The sequence below is a fragment of the Amblyomma americanum genome, chromosome 11 (assembly GCF_052857255.1).
Source record: "Amblyomma americanum isolate KBUSLIRL-KWMA chromosome 11, ASM5285725v1, whole genome shotgun sequence".
Classification (NCBI taxonomy): domain Eukaryota; kingdom Metazoa; phylum Arthropoda; class Arachnida; order Ixodida; family Ixodidae; genus Amblyomma; species Amblyomma americanum.
This window is the reverse complement of record NC_135507.1, coordinates 75,903,903-75,930,319: the sequence shown is the minus strand read 5'-3', so window position 1 is coordinate 75,930,319 and position 26,417 is coordinate 75,903,903. Positions and strand designations below refer to the sequence as shown.

At 48.4% G+C, this 26,417-nt stretch overlaps 1 protein-coding gene across 1 annotated transcript in view; it reads left to right on the top strand.

Moving 5' to 3' along the window:
- The window catches only part of LOC144110406 (uncharacterized), a 90,794-nt gene that overhangs the window by 49,825 nt on the left and 14,552 nt on the right, over positions 1–26,417 (top strand). Inside the window, exons 7-9 of the mRNA XM_077643263.1 lie at positions 1,787–1,890; positions 5,723–5,784; positions 20,943–21,162. Of these exons, the coding sequence (XP_077499389.1) occupies positions 1,787–1,890; positions 5,723–5,784; positions 20,943–21,162 (386 nt within the window). The remainder of the gene's footprint in view (positions 1–1,786; positions 1,891–5,722; positions 5,785–20,942; positions 21,163–26,417) is intronic.

The following is a 26,417-nucleotide window of genomic DNA, read 5'->3' as shown; positions in this document are numbered from 1 at the left end:
CGTTTGTTGGGGCTGCTCCATGAGACGCACCCTGGTATGACGTCCATGAAAAGCACGGCGAGAACGCTGTTTTGGTACCCGGGTCTCGATTCTGACATAGAGCGACTGGTGAAATCATGCTCTATTTGTGCACAGGCCGCTGCGATGCCACCGGCACAGATACCTTTGGCGTGGCCAGCAACCGGGGAAAGATGGAGCAGACTACACGCAGATTTCGCAGGCCCAATGGACGGACATATGGTATTGGTCGTCGTAGACTCTGAAACAAAATGGATAGAAGCAATTCCAATGAAAATTGCCACATCGCAAACAACGGTGGACGCACTACGGTCAATATTTGCACGCTTCGGCCTTCCAAAAACCTTCGTTTCAGATAACGGTCCACAATTTGTGGGCGCCGTTTTTCGCGAGTTTCTGGCACGAAACAACGTAAAGCAACTCACAACAGCCCCTTATCACTCACAATCGAATGGTTTAGCCGAAAGAGCTGTGCGCACGCTCAAGGAAGGGCTAAAGAAAAACCCTGGAAAAGACCTGGAAATGCGTATAGCTCGGTTTTTGTTCCGATATCGCCGAACGCCTGTTAAGCATGGCAAGTCGCCCGCGGAACACTTATTCGGCTACCAGATAAGAGCAAAGATGGATTGCATCACGCCCGGTGAGAAGTCGGCAGAAAGCCAGCGAAGAGTAGGTGCGACTAAATTGGATGTGGGAGAACCGGTCTGGATGCGCAGTTTCGGAGCAGGTCGCAGGTGGATTCCAGGAGTAGTGCATGGTCAACAGGGCTCCAGGATGGTCTCCGTTGACTCGGAGCAAGGTCTTCAGCGGCGGCACTTGGACCAACTGAGACGTCGGACTGAATCAGAAGACAGAGCCCCTGGAGAAGTTGGCAAGCGGGAACCTGCGGACGACGCTCCGACCACGTCGCAAGATAGCCCAGAAGCATCCGGGACGGAAACTGGCCCGCCTGGTTTGCGAAGATCAACCAAACAGCGACGGCCACCTGTACGCTTTCCTCTTTAAGGGGGGAGAGATGATGCGTCGTCGGCAAACCTTGGCTTGACCACGTGATCACAACGTCACCTCACCGGCGGGCTATAAAAGGGGCTGCCTGAATAAATCGTTCCTTCTTGTTGTGTCATTCCTGCGTGATGCTATATTGCAAAAAGGATCCCTCAGTTTGCAGGCAAGTCAGACAATGATCTGTGTGCAACCTGATGACAGAAAAATTCATAGATTATAGTTTCTATATTGTTAGCATCTCTAATGTCAGCAGTGTCACATGTTGTTCCCAGGTCTCCTCTCTTTTCAGTATGTCGATGCTCAGTACCAATTTGCATTTGTGCGTAGGCACGTGGCAGCGTTTATTAAGGCCAGTTATTTGACTGAGGTCTGCCTTGGTAAGCGCGTGAACCAAATGTTTGGTTGAAAGTTTTTTATGCCTATAAGCTCACTACCTCTATTTGCTGATTAGCTTACCTCTCACCTTCTCTCACATCCTGATTGGGAGCGTTTTATGTTATGTTTCATTTTCCGATGGGCATTAAAACGCCCATTGACGTCCTGAGGACGCTAATGATGTCTGCAGGACGTCCAAAGAAGTTCCAGTGCCCACTGGCTTGGTCTGTGCAGTTCTGCCTGCGGCGCACTCATTCTGGGAATTAATTTTCATAAATCTGCTGCATGGTTAACGACGAAATATGTTTCAGTGTGCTGCTCGTGAACAGCACACGTTTAACATTATCTAGAGTTATGTCATAAGCAATGTACTTTTTCTCGCCCTCAGCCACCGACGCCTGGTATATTTACGTTGAAGCTCCAAAAAGCTACATCATGTCGATTCATTGGTCCGCCGAGTCTGGGAACCAAGAACTTCCAAACAATAAACTGGTACGTACAATATTTTAGTTTTATCGCGGGAAGATGCACCTGAAGCGCCTGTAGCCTTAAAATAACGAGACATCTCAGACTCTAGTTTAAGGCTTGCCGTGGCCAAAGATAGCTTCTTGCAGGACGAGGTCGTTGCGTAAAACCAAAATGGCACTTTATAATAATGCCTGAACATCCAGCGATCGCAGGCGCAGTGCGAACGGTTTTAGCTGGGCTATCACGCAGCCTTGCGCAAACCGGCTGCTTCTACAACTGTGCATCAGAGTGCGAACATCGTCATAAACTCTTGAGCTCTTCACGATGACTCTCCCAAGCAAGCTCTGCCACTGGCTGTCTGATAATTATTTCGACTAAGCAATTAGCTGCAGTTCAACTACTGCTGAACCTAGTTAGAGAGCGAAAGCTGTGGTGTATCGGCAAGTAGACGCGGCTTGGCCTCTAACGCTGAGTGCGTTCCGAACACTGGATAGGCAAAGCCCCACCCTGCCAGGTGGCGGTTAAATAAAGGGTTGATCGTGAGAGGTTCGTCACCCAATGAACGCTGCGGCTTATTGCTGCAGTGGCGCTCGTCTGCCACAGCGGTGGCCGCGCTAATTCATGCAGCTCACATATATCTCTCCCCAGCGCCACGTACCTCAAAGCGCCATTGAGGAGTCCACTGCCCCAGGCAGCCAGTTATGCGCCTTCCTTTCCTCAAATTGTCGGAGTCTAGAGCGTTGTCAACGCTAACGCCAATGAACACAAAGAACGCCGACGGCCCATAGTTTAGTTTGGTTGTGTTGTTTTGGGGGAAAGGAAATGGCGCAGTATCTGTCTCATATATCGACGGACACCTGAACTGCGCCGTAAGGGAAGGGATAAAGGAGGGAGTGAAAGGAGAAAGGAAGAAAGAGAAGCCGTAGTGGAGGGCTTCGGAATAATTTCCACCACCTGGGGATCTTTAACTTCAGTGCCGCGTTTCTGCTACAGCGTTTTGAATGTCGACGCATGCAGCGCAGATCTGCCACTACCGTCACGTAGCTAAAAGCGCGACTGAGGTGTCCACCGTCCCATGGGGTCAGTTATGCTCCTTACCTTTGATTTCGAAGAAAATTGGATTGGTTTTTAAAATTGGTTTTGAAGAAAGGAAATGGCGTAGTAACTGCATCACATATATCGATGGACACCTGAACGGCGCCGTAAGGGTATGACCTCTGGCTCACTTGAAGGTCAAGACCGCAAGCACAGCGAAATCATTACGAGGTAGCGTAGTGAAGCTTTCGCTTAAAAAAAAGACACCTGTAACGTCGACAGCCACATGATACACAAATTAGACCAGTGAGAAGTGATGGTGGTCTAATTGCACTGATTAACGTTATTACGATAGATAGCGGTTTACTGTTTTGGAGAAATGAGCTGAAAAAAGTACAGCCATGAAATTATTTTATTGTTATTATGACATTTCCTGCCTTGGGGGCACTGTTTCGCAGAAGTTGCGGAGCATACATCTCGCAGCCCTACACGCTCCTAACATTCTAAAAAAGTTGCCACGTTTTCATGTAAAACTAATGTTTTTAAATACTCGTTCTTTCTCCATACCATCGCTAAGTGGAACGGGTTACCCGCTGGCGTTGTCAATTGCAGATCGGTGAATTTATTTTTACAAGCTCTGAATGAAGCATAGCGCTCATATGTATCCCTGTTTTGGGCAAGTTCGATGCCTTCGTTCGTTGCCAAGTTCGATTTCATTACCAGTTCTCTGGATTTGTAATCGATTTTGTGTTGTTTGTACTGGGAAATAAGGGTTCTCCACAGAGGTCACTTTTATCGCCCTTTTTATTCAACATTGCGCTGATCACGCTCCCTGGAAAACTTGACGGCATAGAGGGTATTAGTCATAGCCTCGGCGGCGGATGTCGTAGATGCCCACGCCCGTTGGGCAGGACTGGAATGCGCCCCACAAAAGTCGGGACTGCTGGTCATCCGTAACGACGAATGGAACTTCAAAGCGAAGACGAATAGGATACAACTCAAAATCCAAGGCAACGAAAATTCGGAAGTGTACATGATACGGGTGCTTGGAATGCGTATACAATCCAAGAGATGCAACAAAGTAACGCTGGACAGGTTGACGGCCTCGGTCCAGCAGGCCATACGGCTCATTATGCGTGCTGCGACTCGCCGACAGGGCATGAGAGAGCGCGACACATGTCGGCTCGTTCAGGCTTTCGTCGTCCGTCGGCTCGTGTACGCCACCCCTTACCTGGATCTCAAGAGAGCAGAGGGTGAAAACCTGAACTGCCGGATAAGGCAGGCGTAAAAGGCGGCTCTCCCCACCCCCGCCCGCGAGATACACGTCCACCGCTAGACTCATTATTACAGCGCAAAGACGGCACAGAACAAGAAGGGGACACAACAGCGCTGTTGTGTCCCCTTCTTGTTCTGTGCCGTCTTTGCGCTGTAATAATGAATGTAGGTAACCAACTCGCCCAAAATGTTGTATCACCGCTAGACGTCTGTCTCTTGGAGCCCACAGCACCCTTGAAGGGCTCATTGAGGCACAACTTACATCGCAAGAGCAGCGACTCAGGCAGACAGATACGGGGCTCTACATTTTGCGAAGCTCATGCATACTGGGCGAAGACCTTCAGACCAGGTGATTATACCGACAGAGATGCGCGAACGCATCCGGTTCAAACCTATCCTCAACAACATGCAAGCGGACCATCACGAAAACCGGAGGAGGGCCAGGGCGAAGACGTTAAGAAAAAAGTATCGAGGGAACGATAGTACCGTGCATGTTGATACGGCACGTTTTAACATGCAAAGACGCTTTCGTTTGACCACAATGAGCATCTCCTACATAGTAGCGGCTACGGTGGTCACGGACCGAGTGGAAGAGGCCGAAGAGGCTGCAATAGCACTAGAGATCGTTCAGGAAGGCACCAGCAGAATTCTCAGTGGTTCCAAAACGGCCCTTCGCAACTTCGCGAGGGGACGTACCTCCGCCACTGCATACAAAATTATTCTTACGATGCCAAAAGATAGGAAGGAAGTGGATCTGTTGTGGGTCCCGGCCCATGCGGGTGTTCCAAGACACGATGCCTGTCACCAGTATGCTCAACGGTTTTGTCAGCCGAGCTGGTGAGGGGGTCTTGGACCCGGATGTCCCCAAGGGCGAGACGCTCATTACATGTCAGGCCATAAACAACTATTACAGGGAGCTCAGAGCGAGCCTCCCTCCCCCGCACGTTTCGCTCAGCCGCGAACAGGCTACCACGTGGAGGCGGCTGCAAACGCGGTCGCAGCCAAACTCGTGGACGTATTCCAATATCCTTGCCGATTTGGTAAATACGCACTGTCAGCTGTGCGGCGAGCCTGCCATCTTAGACCACATAACCTGGGACTGCACGAGTGTCCGCCTCCGGCAGATCTAGCCACGTCTCCCGCGCATGAAAAATGGGAATCTACTCGCCAGCCCGGACCCTGAGGTTCAGTCCCGAGTCACGGCAAGAGCGCAGGAGGTCAACGACACACTTAAACTCCCGGCCACCTGGAGTGGCTGATGGAACCCAAGAAGATCACCATCTTCCTGACAATAAAGTTCTCTCTTTCTCTCTGGTTTTGACCCTGTTCGCTTGCTACTTCTGTTGCAATGGACTTAACGCTTTTATAATTATGTCATTACCCCACTTCTGCCTAAGGCCTGCAACACAGGCCGGCAGTATATGCTAACTAACTAAATAAATAAATAAGGGCAGTGGGAAAGATTGTTAATTTTTGTTTGCCCAATTTTGAAGTCAACTAACGGGGAGAACTGCTTGTCTTTCAGACCGACCAATATTTCTTTCAGAACATTTCTCTCATGGTAGGCTCCTTCTGCGTGTATGCGGTAGAATTTACGTCCGGCAATAAGTGAGTAACTAATTATCTAAAGTCCTGCGCGCTGCTTTTAAACCTGAGCTTAGCAACTCGCCGTCAGACATGACCAGCAACATATATCTCTCAACATATATCTCAACCCGCGCTCTACACATCTGCCTGTGTAGAAAACCGTCCATAGTCGGATACAGCTAAAGTCTGCAGTGAAGCTCCGCCCACATTCAGCACCGGCGAACAGAATTCCTGCGCGACAAAATAGTAGTTCGTTGTTAAAACTTCTCTTGACGCCTAAACAAGAAGCTAATCATGAGAAAAAAGTTATAAACGGAAATTTTGATACCATGGCTTTTTTAATAAAGTCAAACATTAAACAGTTGATTTTGTTTACATTTGTGACAGGCTAGCGGAGTAACAGTGCGCCGCGGACCTAGGTCCATTGTTAACAAGTGGTGTTTCTTTTTAAGTTGTATCATGCTATAGTACACGGATTGATAGGGTCATAAAAGCTATGGACGTTATGCTTCTGGACCTCCGCCAACTGGTTGAGCATGCTTTGTTACAAAAAAAAACTATCCAGGCTGCAACAAAAAAAAAACAAGCGCAGTCATAGGAGCACAGCAAAGCAGAGAAAGCGCAAAAGTAAGACTATAGTCGGATACAACTAAACTCTGCAGTGAAGGTCCGCCCACATTCAGGACCGGCGCGCAGAATTGCTGCGCGACAAAAAAAAGTAGTCCGTTGTTTAAACTTCTCTTGTTACCTAAACAAAAAGCTAATCTCGAGAAAAAGTTATGAGCTCTAGATTTTTTATACCTGGCTTGTTTAATAAAGTCAAACATTGAAAAGCTGATTATGTTTCTTTTGTGACTGGCTAGTCGAGTAATACAGTATGCTGCGGACCGTGGCCTAAGTTAACAACTGCTGTTTTTTTTAAATTTTATCCTACTATAGCTTCGCCTCTGTAGTTGTTCTTGCCTGTCTGCCTCCGTCTTTTCCTTTTTGCCAGTCTGAAGCGCTTTTTCTAAAAATTCTCCTCTTCCAGTGCTAATCGCCTTAGCGTCTCCAGTTTCATTGGAGTAATACCAATATTCTTATTCGCGAGCTTCGGTCGTGCGCTTGTATTTAAGGTAATTGAAACCTTATGTTAAGCTTGATTGACACCAGCTACCGAATAATATAAAAAAACGACCCACATGTATTTATTTATTAATTATTTGTTTTCCTTAAATGTCCGCAAGGGAAATTGTTTTAACGTGCATTCAGATGATATTAGATGGCGGATTTGAAGTGAACTGGACTGATGATTGTCGCCACTTGGGATGCAAGGCCAATCGCGTCGCTGGCTGTTGTGAGGAAAAAGACTGACGATACGTTTCGGCTCGTGTTTGCTTGAGGTAGATGGCATTAGGATGAATATTAGGGGACCTTCAAGGTTGAAAGTGCGATAAAAATAATATTTATTGCATATACAAACTGGGCGAGGTTTAGGACGACCTGCCAGTGTAGGGAGATGCAGGTGAAATTTTAGTGGCGAAAAGCCACTGTGATAAGAATAGTCCGAGAAAATGAATCTCGCAGCGCAGTTGTGGACAGATTTCAGCACGGGGATAAGGTTAGCAAATTAGGGTTGATACGCAGCATATGAAAACTAAAGTTTTGAACGCATAAATGCTAAGTAAGCAAGTTTTATCGAACGCAGACGGGGGCTAAGGAAAGGCTACGACCTAAATGCCCTATAACTTGATTAGCTGAATCAGTGACGTGGAGAATATGATGCGACAAGGTTAGATCCTTACTTAAGTGGATGTCTAAGTACTTATAGGAATCAAGTGATGTAATAGCGTCATTGTAAACTATGTGTTCTTTTCGTGGTGACTGCGCCGGAAAGAAGGGTCATTTTAGTGCTTTTTCCAGCATGAAACCAAAAGCTACACCACTATTCAGCGCATATAGACACTTAAATAAAGGGTAGTCAGACGGTAGTAAACGCAGCAGTTACTAACTCTTATTGCATATTAGTACGTTTTTTTTTACATACTACCCTCTTCAAGATATAGTTAGTAAAAGTCTTCCCTTACTAACTTTCTTCTTACTACCTGTGATAGCTGCTTAGAACCTCCGTAGTAACCCTTCCTTTAACCGCGAAATAAAACCGTAGAAGATAATTGCCATAGTATGTTTTGTGAATAAAATGGTTTTTTAACCACACAATTCTGCAGCGACGTGCGGTTAGGCAGACTAACATGTTTCTGCTGTAGAAGATGATGTTGCCACAAGCAAACTGGTTTATTCATGCCGCGCGCCAAAAAGATTAAGACATAGAAGAACTTTCAGGCCTTCCGGCCTTTCCGGCGTTTATTGCATCTATGGGAAGCGAGGAGGGGTCTCACAAAGAGGTGGAGGGGGCAGAAACTAAACAAGAAACTAAAGAAAAGAATAGCAGAGCTTACGGAGCACGCGGAGCAGTATGCCTCTAATCTAGCCATGGCTAACTGGCTCAACCTCTGCGACTCTTTAAATGCCAGACTAAACCTCAAGATAACCTTGTCCATACTGAGATGTCTGATGAACCCAGGAAAGAGCAAAACAGACCACGAAACAAATCTGTTGAAGGCCATGCACAGCTTCAAGGGGAATGAAAGGGAGCTCATTGCAGTAATTAAAAGGAGATACATACAATCGCAGGGTATCGGTCTGAACATGGAAGAATGCACGAACACACAGAATGAGGAAATGGACACGGAGACCACAACCTGGGAGGTGCGTGACGCACTCGTGGACATGAGGAGGGATACCTGCCGTGGCGAAAATCGGGTGACGACTAAAATGCTAGCTAGCTTGGACGACCAGCCGTTGGAGGATATCACAGGATTCTTGAATAAATGCTGGTCGGAAGGAAAGATTCCCGAGGAATGGAAGACGGCAGAAGGTGTCTTTATTCTGAAACGCGGTAGAGAGATTAGTACCGAGAATTTCAGTTCAATATCGCTGACGTCGTGCACCGGTAAGTTGATGGGAGAAGTTATGTATAAAATAATTTACCGACATTAAGATAAAAGGGGCCTCTTCCCAAAAACAGTGTTCAAGTTTAGACCAAACCTTTAGATTCAAGATGTACTTTTTACAGTGAAAATAAGAAATCATCGGCAAACCTAGAGGCTCTCAGACCAGGGCAATTCTAGCATTAGACCTCAAAGGTGCCTTTTATAATGTAAAACACAATGTCATACTCAAATATCTACAAGACTGCAATTGTGGTTTAAGGACGTATAATTATATCAAAGAATTTCTCTCGAACCAAAGATATTGTGGTTTGTGGGGGTTTAACGTCCCAAAGCAACTCAGGGTATGAGGGACGCCGTAGTGAAGGGCTCCGGAAATTTCGACCACCTGGGGTTCTTTGGCGTGCACTAACATCGCACAGTGCACGGGCCTCTAGAATTTCGCCTCCATCGAAATTCGACCGCCGCGTCCGGGATCGAACCCGCGTCTTTCCGGTCAAGAGCCGAACGCCGTAACCACTGAGCCACCGCGGCGGCTCGAACCGAAGAGTTAGGCTCAATGTCGGAGAAGCAAAGTTGGAGTTCACGCCACTGGGAAGTAGGAGCACACCGCAGAGGGCTGTGCTGTACCCTTTGTTCTTCAGCACTGCGCTGTTAGGACTACCGAGTAGGCTGGACAGCATACAGAGTGTCAAGCACGCGCTGCATGCTGACGACATTACGATTTGGACCTCCGGAGGTTCAATTGGCAGCATGCAGGAAAGACTACAATGTCCGGCGGATACCGTGCAAGAATACGCTAATAGCCGCGTACTCCAATATGCGCCTAACAAATCAGAGTTACCAATATTTAGGAAGACAGGTGACTCTGACCCTGTTGTAGTATTCGTGGGGGGAGCGCATATTCAAGAGGCGCCACTTGTGAAATCTTAGGTCTCTTAATAGATGCCAAGGGCAACAACGCGGAAGTGATTAGGCGACTGCAGGCAACAGCTGACCAAGTGGCAAGAATGTTTAGTAGGATATCAAACCACAAGCATGGACTTCAAGAACAAGAACTCATAAAGTTAATACAGGCTTTTACTGTGAGCAGGATTGCTTACACAGCACCTTATCTGAAATGGAAGAAAAGTGAGAACAAGCTGGACGTCATAATACGCAAAGTATATAAAAGAGCATTTGGTATCCCGGTCAACGCAAGAACAGAAAGACTACTACACATCGGCATTCACAATAGATGAAATTACTGAACGCCATTCGATACCGCAGAGGATGCGGCTATTAGGAAACAGGACCGCAAGGGACGTACTCGATAGACTAGAGCTCTCATGGATTTGGTCTGCGGAGGAAAGAATGGACTTGCGAGATCAGTATAGAAGCAAGATCGAGGTGCAACCCATTGTGATAAATATGCTAACCGAATATCACAAGAGAATAAGAAAGACTAGGGCGAATGCCATCAGGAGAACACGGGGCGCGATGGGAGAGGCAAATTACGTGGACGCGGCAGGACCGGTCAACGCGATGCCAGACTGAGGAAGCGGCGATCGTTTCCAGGAAGGTACCGTGTGTTATTACGGACTCCCAGACTGAATGTCTTAACTATACGAGAGGAAGGATTGGAAAACACGCAAATAGAATACTCAGAACTGAAGAAGATACAGACTTCGAATCCGCAGTCATATGGACTCCAAGGCACTCTGGGAATGTTGGAATCGAAAGCGCACACGCTGCATTCCCGCGTGCTATTACCCCGGGTCCCCCAACATTCGCAGGAACATAATTATTCTGAACCGCTATCAAGCTATTAAGGCAAGGGGTAACGATCAGGATGAGTGGCCAAGACGAGGGCGCGATTGTACGCGCAAGAGCGCGAGTCGCCTGACTTGTTAGAGACCATGTGCAGAGGGGGCGACCAACAGTTGGAGGATGGCTGGGCGATGCCAATCTCTACCATGCGCTCGAACTACTGGCGGGCAATGCAGAGCTTTTCAGGAGCGAGGCGATGAGCTGTTGCATGCGTTGGTTGACCACTGGTAATAATGCGGTGCACGACGTCGTGCTTGATAGATTTTATCCAGTCGGGGCGGCTGTCAAAGACAGGAACTCTCCCAGCAGTTGCCCGTATGGCGAAGGGGCTCTATAGCTGGCGGTAAAGGCGAAGGGGCAGAAAATGGGGTTCCGGCCAGTTATAGAGCCTGGAAGCCAAATCGCAGAGTTTCTTGCGTGTCATGTCAACCAGGGGAAGAAATGGCAGAGAAATTTTGCTCCAAGGATGGCGTGGGGGACCTCGGACACCAAGATTATGACCGGCGTAATCAAGAAATGATTGGAGTAAACCAAGGTTGACGAGGAGTCATCGTTTCCTGTAAACTGGTATCTGCGAGCTGTTCACGGCTTGGAGATGACACAGCGGCGGACCAGTAGTCCACAGCGTTGGCAGCGAGTACACTGAACTTGGCACCTGTGTCAAAGAAACAGGAGTCTGTTGGTAGAGTCGGTAATGTAGAAGAGGCGACCTTGATTGTCCGGGAAGCCTCTCGTCGCCATTAGTGATTTCTCGGTGTGTTTCCCTGCCATCCACAGGATCGTCTGCAACGCTCCACAGCAGCGCCAAAACGCCGGAGATACCAGCAGAGCGGCACGCCGTGATTCTCCTGAGTGTCGCGAAAAATGGGCGGCGGCGAAGAACGGAGCCAGCTGTTGTGGGTACGGCTCTGAAATCGCCGCTGAGGACGGGAGCGGAGACTGCAAACGCCCTGCCTGGAAGACCGCAGGGCGCCAGCAACGAGGTCTTGGAGGCGACGCATGTCGTTGCGCAGCTCGGCAAGTTCTTGAGAAAACGCCACGGATGGTGTCGAAATTGGGGGATCGTCCAGAGCTGGGGACCGAGCTCATGCCTCAGAGGCTGGCCCTTGATGGAGCGTGGCGACGTCCCCGGTCTTGTCCGCGGGATCGCCTAAAGTCGCAACTGGCGTGTCGGTGGCCGTCTTCAGTAACATATGCACCCAAGGTCGAAGACATTGCAGGAAGAGCCCCCGAAGGAGTTAGGAGTCAAAAGTGGCTGCGCAGTCGCCAAGCAGGCACTGCATCTGCTGAAGAAGTCGCGATGGACGCCGGTCGCTGAGCTCTGACGCGGAAAGGAGCTGCTGCAGCCTCTTGCGGTCAAATTGGTTGGCTGGTTTGTTGGTTGGTTGGTCATCACCATCATCATGATCATGATTGCATCGCGCAGCACACAGGCGCCTTAGCGTTTCACCTTCATCGAAACGAGGCCACCGCGGTCGGGTTCGAACCAGGCCAGATGTCAAAATGCCTTGTAGAATAGTTGCCTTGAATTGGTCATACGAATCCGCAGCTGGGGGACTTCCCAGGATGTCGCGGACCTCGAGCGCGACCTCGGCGAGCAGCGAGGCTTCAAGGTGGCCGAACCAGGATTACTGGGACGTAATGTTCGCCAGGCGAAAACGGGCTTCGGCTTGTAACAACCAGGCGTCGGGATGTTGCGTCAAGAATGGCGAAATACGGACGGCATAGGCATCAACGGAAGGTACGTGGGAATGTCGGAGCCTGGGAAGCGTCATGGGGCGCAGCGTTCCTGTCCATATTGCAGGTCACCAGCGTAGAAGAAGGCGTTAGTTGGTTCACCAAGAGCCGTGGGCAAGCTGTTGTTGTAGTTGTCCTCTGTTGGAGTGGCACATACTGGTTTATTCCAGCCGCCCGCGAGTCTCTTCCTTCATTTAACCTCATAGCGCGCCACCACAGTGCAATCGCAACTCCATAATCAGGGCTGGTATTTTACCTCAACTGGTAATAGCCACTAGCCCGTAGCTGAGAGGAACATTTCTCTAATGTATAAGCCGAAGAATGATTTGCCCGTGCTACGCACAGTTCTCGACTCGCGCTTGTATAAATCTTTTTGATATGCGCTTTTCTTGCATCCTACACATTCGTGTTGGTCCGGCGCGGATCATTGATTCCGTTGCCTCGCATGATTAGTGCCCGCAATGCCCAGTGTGTCTAAGCCAGAGTGCGATATACGACCAGTACACCTTGGTAGGTCTCGCTGGCGTCGGGCACTGTTCTCATCGAACATCATCAGCCCGACTATGCCCACTGCAGGGCAAAGGCATCTCTCATATCTCTCCAATTAACTCAATTAACTCTGTCATGTGCCAGCTGTGGCCACCGGATCCCCGCAATTTCTTAATCTCATCCGCCCACCTAACTTTCTGCCGCCCTCTGATACATTTGCCTTCGCTGGGGATCTACTCCGTTACTCTTAAGAACCAGCGGACATCTTGCCTTCACAGAGCATGCTCGGCCCCAGCCCCTTTCTTCTTCCTGATTTCGACTTGGATGTCATTTACCCGCGTGTGTTCACTCACCCACTCTGCCCTCTTCCGGCCTCTTAACGTTACACCTATCATTTCTCTCTCCGTATCTCGCTGCATTGTTTTTAGCTTAAGCTGAACCCTTTTCGTTAGCCTCTGCTTGCATAATGCACGAGAGTGCATGATCTGCTTGAAGGACGGTGACGTCAGAAAGATAATTTATTGGGCAAGCGCCCGTCTTTCAAATTCGTCTGATAAGAAGGAGTGCAGACGCTCCGCTTATGTTTCAAAATAGTACAGGTGTTTAAGAGACCTGAACCGAACAAGTGACAACAACTATTTTGAACTGCACGCACCAACACCGTTTTTCATAAAATTGTTTAAAACTAGGTTCCGGTAGAGAACCTCTTGAGCTAGAGCGGCGTACGAACTAGTGTTAAAGTGCAGCAGCGAAATTTGGATTCGAATTCAGTGTTCAAAAATGGGCCTTTATAGAATATAAAGACCTACTTCCCTACCTACCTAACCGCACCTTAGTTTACCTTACCTTACATTACCTGCCTGCCCGCCCCCTCCCTCCCACCTGCCCGTCCATCCGTCCGTCCGTCCGTCTGTCGTAAACGCCATCGCGTCGCGGAGCGCGCTGTGAGCCATTGAAGGCGGCCAGTGAGGTTAACAACAGTTGCACAGGTTCAATGATCCCTGCGGTCAAGACCGATAAAAGCGTCCCAGCAGGCAAGCCATTCTCGTGCGAGCAGTTACGCTTTTGAGTTTCTCGCCACCGGATCTAGACGGAGCGTCGTCCTCAGATGAAAGACGCCCATGGACGGGAACATCGTAAGACGGAGGCTGGGGCCGTGCCTTGTCTGTCGATGGTCACGGTAGCTGATGATGGAGCGTTGCAGTCGCCGTCTCCTACAGCTCAGCACAAGCTGCCCATAGAAGTCGAGGCGCTCTCTCGGAGGAGCGCGCCAGTTCTCCTTTCCATTAAGCTTTCTTAGACCGTTCACGTGGAACTAAATTTGTCTGTCCAGACAGTAGTGAAAAGTGGGCCCTTTCCGACTTCCAGCTATCAGTCTGTAGGCACAACTATTTTGCGTAGTTGCGCAAAATGGTCTGCCTTCTTTTCTCTATAACACCAGTTTCGACGAAACTGAAAAAAAAAATCCTAAGACAAAACTTTGTCCGTGGCAGACGCACAAAATTCATGAACCTGCTCACGTTTATACCTCCCAAAAACATACCTCCAACCTCTTTAAGTTGTGAGAGAGGGGGTAAGTGGACGGGGTACTCAAAGCACGTGTAATTCTCCTTATATCATACCGCAAGTGGGAAGAGCGGAGCGGAGATGAAAAGAGAGGCTAGTGGGTGAGACATTCGTATTTCGACTTCTCTGTGCAAGGACATCTGCGTTGCCCTGGTGATCATTCTGTATATTGTCGCGAATCTTTGTAATCTTTGTTCAGTGTTCAAAGCTGCCGGCACAGGGCTTTATCGCTTTGTTTGTGATGCAAGACGCGATCAGATTTATCTCGATTGATACTTCCAGGTGGAGCCGATTCTAGGTTCTTCCAGACCGTTGTATTAACTTTGCACGCCGTATCTTGAAAGTTCGCTATCAGCTTTAAACTGAGCACGGCCGAGAGCGGCGGCCATCCTGTTCGACGACCGCCGAGCACGCTTGTTGCTTTCGCCCCCGCCGAGTGATTCAGTTCATTGTGGGTGGAGGTCATTCCCATAAAGAGTTTACTTTTAGAAGCACTTTTCGCTGTCTTCCTCACTGCCTGGACTCCCGTCATCGCTACGTGATAATAATGTTACGTGATGGCCAGCCGAAGTATGAGACGAGATGACTGATGGCAATGAGATGGTTTAATGGCCGCTGGCCTGGAGCGAGCGCTCAGTCTCCGGCCACTGCCAACTTCCCTGCGCTATGGCCAGCGCGCTAGGCCAGCGGCCATTAACCCATCTCATTGCCATCAGTCATCTCGTCTCATACTTCGGCTGGCCTCACGTAACAATAACTTCTTGTGTCCAGCGTATGTGCATGCACTTCTTTATTTTCATCTTGAGGGAATGTATCTCCTGAGGGATGCTTATTGTCTTTGTAACTCTTGAGTTGTTTAGTAGCCAATAAGGAATCCCTGTCGATATGGGACAAGCAGGCCAAAGAGTTCCAGCATACTGCATGGATACTTGACTCTGCTTCTAGTAGTACAGGTAGAGCTGAGGATTACGCACCCCGGGCTCTGCCCAACGTTAAAAAAATAGCTGCGGTTTAACTACTGCTGAACCTGGTTCGGGCAAAGTGGTGCTGGAAGGGGTAAAGGATTATGTCTACTTGGGGTAGGTAATGACAGCTGATCCAGATCCTGTGAGGGAAAAACTAGAAGGAGGAGAACGGGGTGGAGCGCACATGGCAGGTTCTCTCAGATCATGAATAGCAGGTTATCAATATCCCTCAAGAGAAAAGTGTACAACAGCTGTATATTACCGGTACTCACCTACGGGGCAGAAACGCGGAAGCTAACGAAAAGGGTTCAGCTTAAGTTAAGGACAACACAGCGAGCCATGGAAAGAAAAATGAGAGTTGTGACATTAAGAGACCAAAAGCCGGCAGAGTGGGTAAGAGAACTCTTGTTAATGACACCGTAGTCGAAATCAAGAGGAAGGAATGGGCCTGGACAAGGAATGTAATGCGAATGCAAAATAACCGCTGGTACTTAAGGGTAATTTAGTGGATTTCAAGAAAAAACAAGCGTGCCAGTGGGCGGCAGAGGGTAAGGTGGGCGCATGAGATTATGAAGTTTGCAGGCATAGGGTGGGCGCAGCTGGCAAAGGACAAGGTTCATTGGAGAAACATGGGAGAGGCCTTTGACCTGAAGTGGGTGTATTCAGGCTGATGATGGTGATGATGATGATGAATCTGGTTAGAGAGCGAGTGCTGTGGTGTATCAGCCAACCAGACGCGGCTTGCCATCTGTGAGGTTCAGTGCGTTCCGCACACCGGATAGGCAGCGCGACCACCCTGCCACCCTGGCAGGTGGCGATTAAATTAATCGTTGATCGCGAGAGCTTGGTCACCCAATGAACGCTGCGGCCTATTCTACCACCCTCTACCAGCGAATCGAAAGGTCAAAGGTAAAATGGTGCGTCACCATGGTGGACCACATATGGTAAGACCTACAGCCACACCTGACCTCTGGCTCACTTGAAGGTCAACCGGCAACGCACGGTGAAATCGGCTTTACCTAGCGTCGTGAAGCTTTCGGTTCAAAACATTTTACAGCGTTAGCTCTACTGACCGCGTTTCGAGCCTCCGAGTTATCCTACTTCCACGGATAGAATGGAATAAGCCGGCCTCCGCAGCAACAGCATTGTATTAGAGCGTTAAGCTCTTCTCGCGTTTTGGATCTCAGCGTCAGCGTTATACGTTATAACGCAAATCGTAACCCAGTGGTTGCCATGGTAACCAAGGTGGTTACATAATGGCATAAAACAATAACACGCGGCAGCGTGATGCTTGAGAACTACAACTCCAAATTTAAATGTGTTGATCCAGTATATATATATATATATATATATATATATATATATATATATATATATATATATATATATATATATATATATATATATATATATATATATATATATATATATATATATATATATATCCCTGTCAGACAGAAGTCAATTTCGGGCCACTTAGTCCCGAAAATCGTGCAAAATTTGTCAGCCAACCGTTTCCCGCAGAATGTCCCAGATGGTTTCATACGATTCAGCGTTTTGTGCAGCATAAACTTCGCGGCAGGGGTTCGAACTGCCGACCTTTGTACCCCCAATTCCACATCTTTACGAGTCTTCGTATGGACACTGCGGCTCAACCATTTTTCACAGTGTTCGGGATGGTGGCATACAATTTCGCGTGCATAGATTTACTAGTTAAGTTAGAGTCTAGCTTGGGGCAGGGATTCCAGCCGGTGACCCCATGTTGTATGTGTCAACGCTCGATATTCGATCGCTGCCTCAGCGTCGGCTCATTTTTTTTTTCTGGGGGGGGGGGAGGGGGGGGGGGGCTTCGTGAAAAGGCCTATGCCTGAAGACTAGCACGGACGGCATTTCCCGGGCATCCCGGCCCTCCCGCCAGAAGTCCCCAGCACACACACCGGCTTTGTTTCTCCACCGTCTTCCACTGCCGACGGCACCAAAACGCACCCCCCCCCCCCCCCCCCGTGGTTGCCATGCAGCGGACCCGCAGTGCATGCTAGCCCGTGCCTTCTCCCCCCCCCCTCCCAGTATTCTACTGTCCGTCCAAGCCGCTGACTTTCGCCGGACGACTTGCTGCGCAAGCCTGCACGTGCTCGCCCTTCATGGAAGCGAAAACCTTCCACAACGTTTCCCTCTTATCGCTGCTGCCTCGGCAATCGTTTTATATATTCGCCCACCTCTCAGCCCCACCCAGTGTGCAGCAGCCAAGCACACCCTCCTTAGTGCATTCGCTCCCCATCTGACGTCTTCCACGGACATTAGACCCACTTTTATACATCCCTGGACTGCTCACAGGGCCTATTGCGCATATACTTGCATTCACTTTTGTATTTGCCGCGCTCTCTCCATGAGCTGTACTGAGCCATTTTCCTTCCTACTTTGTATTTATCGCGCATCGCACTAGGGGAGGAGAGAGGAGCCTACACACCGGCCCCAATTATAGGCAGCGGTGCTGATGATGAAGGTTTTGAAGTCAAGAGCTCGAGCGGGAATGCTCGAACAGACCAGAATGTTTCAGCCAGCGTTCAAGGCCGCAACGTCGAAGGCCCTGTCTGTCGGGTCACCTTATGCGGCTACTGGGCATCCTCGAAAAAAAGTGGACGCCTTTCCGGATCATCCTCTACGGTCCATCTCATTATACAAAAAATAAACGTAATAATAATAATAATTGGTTTTGGGGGAAAGGAAATGGTGCAGTATCTGTCTCATATATCGTTGGACACCTGAACCGCGCCGTAAGGGAAGGGTAAAGGAGGGAGTGAAAGAAGAAAGAAGGAGGTGCCGTAGTGGAGGACTCCGGAATAATTTCGGCCAACTGGGGATCTTTAACGTGCACTGCCATCGCATAGCAGACAGGCGCCTTAGCGTTTTGCCTCCATAAAAACGCAGCCGCCGCGGTCGGGTTCGAACCCGGGAACTCCGGATCAGTAGCCGAGCGCCCTAACCACCGAGCCACCGCAGCGGGTCCATCTGATCATACAAAAAAAATAAACGTAACTTCGCCGGATTTTGTGCGCGACATCAAGAATTGACCGTCTACGGTGATAATTAACATACCCTGAAATTTTGGACAAGCGGGTTTTGAATAAAAACCAGTTTATAAACGCCCTCTTCCATGAATCGTACGATTTCACTATAAAATTCAATATATCTGAAGATCTCCCCTCGCCTAGCATGCATTATTTTTTGCTATTAATGTTCTGGCTATTGTCAATCTTATTCGCTGGTTTTCTAATTCTGTCCTAAATTTAAACTGGATGCGAGTAATTGACAAACATCAGCAGAATGATTTCAGTTAATACTTCCATAAAGTCACCATATAATGCCATATAATACTCTAATATTAAAAGTTTATTCGAAGAATCCTCCACTTGAACCATCAAAAGTGCGTAAAAAGATAACTTTATTGGTTTGAAGGATAGACAGGTCGGCCAGAAAGATGAATACCTGGCCTCCTACTCTGCACTGTGGAAGGGGAAGAGGAGAAGAGTGTCGTGAAGGGTGACGATGTGGTGAGACGAAAGACGAAAATATACACAGGCACATTTGTTGTCATGTCAGTCTCGAGTTGAGGGCCCGCGTCGCTCAAAATATTTGAAAGCGCCCGCACTCACTAAAGAGCTTTCCAGCTCTGTGGACAAGCGCCTAACAGTAAGTCCTCCATTAATAGCCTGTTGTCCAAATGCTTCGTGTAAGTTGCCACCGTTTGTATTTCGCGCTCATATAGTGGAATCACCCGTGGTGCATGCTGCACAGTCCGGCAATTCAATGAAATATAAGTACTTGTGCATGCAAGCGACGTCTAACGGAGTCTGTGTGGCAAGCATGCACGTAGTCGCGAGATTCCAAGCGAAACCGAAGATGTCAGTAGCCCGACGTAGCTACTCAAAGCGGATGTGTCGAGTCTGCCTGGACCCAATATCTCTCAAGCGCAAGAGAAGCCAAGCGGTGACCAGTATAAAGAAAGGCAGAACCTTAGCAATGTCATTCATTGCTGAAGGAGCTCTTCGCTTCAGCATCGGTCCTCACATTTCCGTTGAACCCGCAGTGCCCAAGATTTTAGGGGCCGTTACCGCAATTCAAAGAAAACCTCAATTTATTTTCTCCCCAGAGCACCGAAACAATAGGTGTTAATGCGAAACAGCTTTACCGCGACGATCGACCGATCCTGAAAACAGTGAGTCCTGAAACAGTGATCAAATCTGAGAGATCGGGTTTTACAAATTCGGATAATTATTAAGCCCACTGTATCAACATGCTGGAATCTCTTCCAAACAATCTGCCCGATTAATTCTTTTAGAACGCTCTTGGCGTGCAATTGCACGAGTACTGAAAATATCGCTAAACCTCCTTCCGCCACTGGTCATATGCAGAAAATTCACCCGATTATTCTTATTTCACGTGTGTGTGCGTGCGTGCGTGCGTGCGTGCGTGCGTGCGTGCGTGCGTGCGTGCGTGTGTGTGTGTGTGTGTGTGTGTGTGTGTGTGTGTGTGTGTGTGTGTGTGTGTGTGTGTGTGTGTGTGTGTGTGTGTGTGTGTGTGTGTGTGTGTGTGTGTGTGTGTGTGTGTGTGTGTGTGTGTGTGTGTGTGTGTGTGTGTGTGTGTGTGTGTGTGTGTGTGTGTGTGTGTGTGTGTGTGTGTGTGTGTGTGTGTGTGTGTGTGTGTGTGTGTGTGTGTGTGTGTGTGTGTGTGTGTGTGTGTGTGTGTGTGTGTGTGTGTGTGTGTGTGTGTGTGTGTGTGTGTGTGTGTGTGTGTGTGTGTGTGTGTGTGTGTGTGTGTGTGTGTGTGTGTGTGTGTGTGTGTGTGTGTGTGTGTGTGTGTGTGTGTGTGTGTGTGTGTGTGTGTGTGTGTGTGTGTGTGTGTGTGTGTGTGTGTGTGTGTGTGTGTGTGTGTGTGTGTGTGTGTGTGTGTGTGTGTGTGTGTGTGTGTGTGTGTGTGTGTGTGTGTGTGTGTGTGTGTGTGTGTGTGTGTGTGTGTGTGTGTGTGTGTGTGTGTGTGTGACAGAGACGGCCACTACGTCCTGAGCAACATTAGATGACACATTTCGTAACTTCCCAAGGTGGAATGCCTCATCTTTGCCGAACTGCTTTGCCTACCTACCTTGCTACCTGTGTATTTTTCTTGTTCGTCAAGAACCTGTTCCTGGCCATTTTGTTTTCCTTATTAATTTGTGCCTGGCTTCTTAGCTTGCTTTTTCGTGCTTTCAGCCCTCTTTATTTTCTCTTGTAAATCAGTTATGCTGGTTCCATTGAAGAATCCCCTCTGCCTTCTTATGTAACGTCCGCAAGGGTCCTTAGGGTATCGAAAGAAGAAAAAAAGAAAAACGAATAAATGAAATATGTTAGAAGGAACATTACTATGCTGTTTCCATAGGGGCCCCCACCATCGAAAAGGGAACAAAAATTGCACGAAAGGAGTCTGCACTCTTTTATGCTTTCCAGTTCAGAGCAAATCGTTGCACGCAGTAAACGGTCTGTAAGATGCCCTTACTGTCCACGCATCACCTGGAGTCGAAATTGCGTTTTTAGGGCCATTATTCGCTCGTGAACAACGCCCCTGAGTACGTATTAAAATGTTATTTCAGGTTCATGGTCGTATTCAAAGACCCAAACAACAGAGACCAGACGCACGAGTATACAGTGAGCTTGCAGAATCAAGAAATCGTCACCGTGTTCGTGCGCAACACCTCGACTGGGTACCTCATGCAAACAAGCTTTGACACTCAGCCGGCTTTCATCACAGGAGGATACCGTGAGCTCATAGCACCAGTTTTCAGGCACGGCCACATATTAAGAGCTCACTACGTGAGTACTCATAAGATCTCAAAAAATTATGAAGTGCACCTCTTATGAAGATGCGAAGGCTAAGTACTGACCGCCACCTGCGCCATCTGCTGGTCCAGGGCCGTACATTGCGAGGGGGGTTATCAGCGCGCGCCACATGATTACGCTACGACTACACTCCAAGCAGGGAGGAAATTTGTTAGTCGCTTCATTGCGACATCAGTAATTAACATGCCCATAATTACTTATGTAGGCCTGAATACACATCTCGAAGATGCGTCGGTAAGAACTGTGCATTCACTAGACGCGTCTCTATTCAGCTTCAAACGTCAATGAGTCGTATCGGAGAACCACGGTGTAAGAATATTTTAGGTGTTGACACTGCCCGCCCACCGCGGCCGAGAGGGTGCGCACAGGTCATGTTCGTCCTCTAGTAGATGCGCCGACCGCAGCGGCGCGGGGGCGCTGCGGTGAAGGGTCAATTCGCTTGCGGAGCGGAGGACGCGGCTAGGCGGTTTGCGCGGCTTTCGGTGATGTTTTAAGCTGTGTTTGTCGGTGTCTTCCGCTGCCACAGTGCGTCTCAAGGTGCGGATAATGAGATTCTCCGCTTCCGCGTTGTGTTAGGCACCATGCGCGAACAAACTGTGCTAGAACCAGCTTTTTGTGTCGCAGTTTGGTTTGGGAACAGCCGCAGTGATCGTTGTGCAAACGCACAGGGTGGCGCAGGCCGATGCCATGCATGGCCGTTGCGACCTATGTATGTACATAGCGGCTGTAATGTGTTAGTTGTTGCGGTGGCACACCTGAGGGATCCAGCCGGTTCCAGAAGCCGACTAGACGCGATTATGGGTAAGAAGTGCTTCTTAACCAACTGCAGATCGTCCTAGCAGAGTTGTCCTGACCAAGAGTCACTTTTTCAAGCTCCGTCGGAGCCTGCTTGCCTAGAACTTTGGCGCCAGGCAATCACCGGAGCAGATAGAATATTGCAACCGAGCTACCACGTCTGCGCGAAGCATTTTCCAGAGCATACGATATAAAATCGCACTACGCTGACCTCAATAGCAAGGCACTTTTAAATGCACTCAAGAGATCGATACTCTCTTCGAATGCTGTGCCCAGTATTTTTCCCAGGTGTCCCAAATCTCTGCCAAAAGAGGCAAGTTGAAGAAAGCCTCCTAGAAAACGAGAGTCTGCAGCCACGTGTACCGAGTAGGCAAACAGGCAAGCAAGCGCTGCGCACCCGCCTCTGCCGCACTGCCCTCGGAGCCGGCCTGTGAAAATCCATCATGCAGCCCTGAAAAGAAGCTGCTCACAGGTGGCTGGAGTTCACCATGCGTGTCAGCTGATGAAGGAGCATGCTCTTCTTCCATCATAAAACTTTGAGGCGCCTCCTCACTTAAGTGCAAGCTCCGTCTTCATCGGCATTCATGGTGCGAGGGTTTGTTCTCTGGAGCATTGGTCCGTGTACTTAAAGGGACTATGCAATGAATTAAAAGTCACTTTGTGAATGTTTTTAATGCTCACAAATGATGCTAAGGAGCATTCACACTAAGTATGAGCCTTTGGAACTGAGCCGGCAATTTATTATGAATTTTTAAAAACCGTGTTTTTCAAAATTCGCGGGATATATTGGTGTTCTCTTAGTGACCGATTTTGCAACTAAAATCGTGAAAATATACGCCACTTGTTCCGTGACGTCGGCAGGCCACCACACGCTGTCATTCGCTGCAGCCACGGCAGCCACTACGTCACGGGCACACTTCCGGTAGCCGTGAATGTCTTCTGCTCGTGCCGCCGCGCGAGCCCTTCGGTCAACCGCGAGCCAGGTCATTGCCTTCGCGCATATGGTTTCAATTTACTTCTGCCGCCTTTTTCTGTCGGGAGTTGTGGAGCCACCCGCAGTGTCTTTTTCGTCCGCAACAACAGACGACAAGCAAAAGAATCCAACGTGCGCCGCAATCCAGAAAAGCGAAGCGTGACTGCGGAGACGCTACCGATGCTGCTGCTGGGGCGCTGGGTGCGACAACCCGATGTTGCAAACATAACGTCAGCGGATGACATGTTCATAGGCGGGGCCCAGTCCCTGACCTGTTTACGTAATTTTTTTTTCTGGTGCCCCGCGTGTAAGAATTGAGGGGGAGAGGAGGAGCGTAATTTTTAATATTCTATACCTTGGTTGTTATTGATGCTAGCTCAAAAATTCTTGCACTGGGGTGACGAGTGATGAAACGCATATCTCTCGTCTGCTTTATGTGACCTCAATTAATTTATTGGTTGCCGTGTTGGGTTTTAGGGCAAATAGGAAACTAAGGCCATCATGCGCCAAGCTCAAGGTGTGGAGAAATTTCCTGGGTAGTTTTATGCAAATGTTAGAAATCTTCAGTGGTTTAGAGTGCTCGCAAAGTTAGACCTACCCCATAAGGACAAAGAAAAAAAATTAGAAATTGGTACTATTAAAAGTTTTAAACGGCGTCGGGTAACCCCGGCGGCCATCCTTGCTCTGGCAAGGATCTTGAGGCTCCCAACTGATCAAATAAACGCCTCAGCCTTCTCCTCTGGGGTGAGAAAGTGGCTGAGGTGTACCAAAATTCAAGAGACTAGTGGGCAGAAAATTTAGAGTTACTCGAGAAACCCCGTTTCTTTAAGAAAACTAAAACGCATGACATATCAACAATTGCATTATCTCCTAAAAGCAGCGCAGGATGAAAAGGAATGTATTCGTTATAAAATTGAGTAAAGTACCTTTTCCATGCTTCTTATAGTTTTCACAAGCAAATAAAATATGATTAACCGTACCTTCATCTCCGCATTCCTCGCAAACAGGTTTATCTTGTTTTCTCAGCAGGAAATTGTGTGTAAGGTGCGTGTGTCCTATACGAAGACGGCAGATATTCACTTCCTTAAAACGTTCCCGGCACCCGGGTGCAGGATTTCCATTCACCTATAATTGGTTCTAGGTTGTGTAGTTTGTAATTTACTTCTTTGCTCCACCCAGACTGCCATTTCTGTCTTATGTTACTTTGAATTAAGTTGATGCAAACTTTTGCCGGTATATTTACTTCCTTGATTTGCTCATCATGAGCTTCAGCAGCGCAGAAGTCTGCTCTTTCGTGGCCTTTTATGCCGATATGGCTACGTACCCAGCAGAGTTTTATATTTTGACCTTCAGCTATGGCTGTTATGCTGTGTATGTTGTCACCCAGGAGCGAATTGATTGCTTGTCTAGAGTGAAGGGCTGCAAGTACACTTAGCGAGTCTGTGTATATAATACTGTTTGCGAGGTTCTCGTTCACTACTTTGAAGCGAAAAGCTTCACTAGGCTCGTCAACACCGGGCTTCGCGTGAGCCACACTACAGATTTGTCACAGCTGCGCATGCGCGATACCGGGTGACGTCACGCGAAGCGCAGGTGGCCGCGCCTGCTGCAGCCGTCGTCGCCACCGCGCGCTGCCTCCGTCGTCTGACCTTTCGCCATGGAAGGAGGAGAAGAAGACCCAGAAGTGGTAGTGTGGGAGTTGGCTCAAAAGCAGCAAAGATATGAAAAGTGCAAGGCTAGACAAGCGGCTGGAACGCCAGAATTACGAGAGGAACGCTTTGCTAAACGGCGGCAAAAGGACGCTGAATTGCGCCGTTTGGCTGCGTCACTTGAGAGTGGCCAGGTGAGCGAAGACTGTACCTCGGGAGACGTCGAGCGGTTTCGAAGAAAGAATGAGAAGGCCAGAGCTAAACGAGCAACCGAAACGCCCGAGCAACGAGAGGAGCGTCTCGCTAAACGGCGACAAGACGCTCAAAAGCGGCTCTTAGCCGCGTCTGCTACCAGTGTTAGCAGCCAACAGAGTAAAGACGACGACGACGACGCTATGGAGGAAGAGGTAAAGACTCGCCGCTACACCGACTACATGTTGAAACTCGGTGAAAGTGCCAGCGCGACCATGGTCTTTACGACAGACTTTGTGGACAACCCGTTCGGCCACGTGTGTGACTTTTGTGAAATAATATGGCATTTGTGGGACCTTAGACGATTGTACAAGCTTCGTACTCCTAAGATAACACGTTTTGGAAAAGCTAGAAAGGTATACCCAAATTGTAACCCTATGTACGAAACCTTCAGCTAAACCACGAGCATCGCCACGAAGATTTTCGCTTCGAGATATCCAGGCTTAACACTTTAGCTAAGCCTCAGTCCAACTTTTTTTGTACGGCTAAACAGATGGCGGAGCATTCTGCAGTGAAAATGGAGGCACACTGTGGAAGCCTTACTATTTCCTTCCAATTCCCTTGTACCACTGCGCTTCCAACGTAAGCGTCTGCTTTTGAGCCATCTGTATAAAAAGCTCTGAAAGTACTGTACTTTTCCTCGAGTGCAAAAAATTCTTGTATGATATGTTGTTGTGGCTTTAGTTTCATCCGGAAGTGTGTAAGAGTGAAATCGCAGATTGCGGGGAAATTTTACCATGGGGCTCTCGTCTTGGCGCAATACCAGGTAGTGTGTTTTGCACGCCAAGATTTTGGCACATCTCTTCAAATCGCAAGAGCAGTGGTCCGGTAGCCTGCGGTTTGTTGTCAAAGAGCGTTCGAGATGGGCACTTTGTAGCTGTAGGATGACGTAGATGTTTTTGCAGGGAACGGGTTTTTAGGATGCACGAGCAGGTAAGCATGGTTCTTCAGTCTGTAAGTGATGGTTAATTAGTTTCTACATATAGGCTACTTATGGGTGATGTCCTGTATGCACCAATAGAAAGACGTAAACCTAAATTATGCACTGCATCGAGTCTTTTAAGATACGATGGTCTCGCTGACCCATATACTATACATCCATAATCTAAGGTAGAGCGGATTACAGAGCGATAAATTTGTAGAAGACATGTCCTATCGGAATCCCAGTGTTTTCGGCAATGTACTTTGATAATATTCAAGGATCGGGCTGCTTTCTTTTTGAGAGGACTGATGTGGGGTAGGAATGTCCGTTTTTTGGCCAAATTAATACTTAGAAATTTTATTTCATCGTTTACAGGTAGTTCGGTGTTGTTTTGATGTAAGGCGTGGTTGAATTGTAGGTCTCGTTTTAGTAAGAACAGAACACTCACTGTTTTCTGCGTGGAGAACTGGAAACCATTTTTTTCTGCCCATGTCTGTAGTTTGTTTATTGTTAACTGTTTTTGTCTCTCACATGTTACTAAATTGGAGGACGTGCAGGCTATTTGCAGATCGTCCACATATACTGAGTACATAATGGGCTTCGGAATTATTTTGTTAATAGAATTAATCTTTACAAG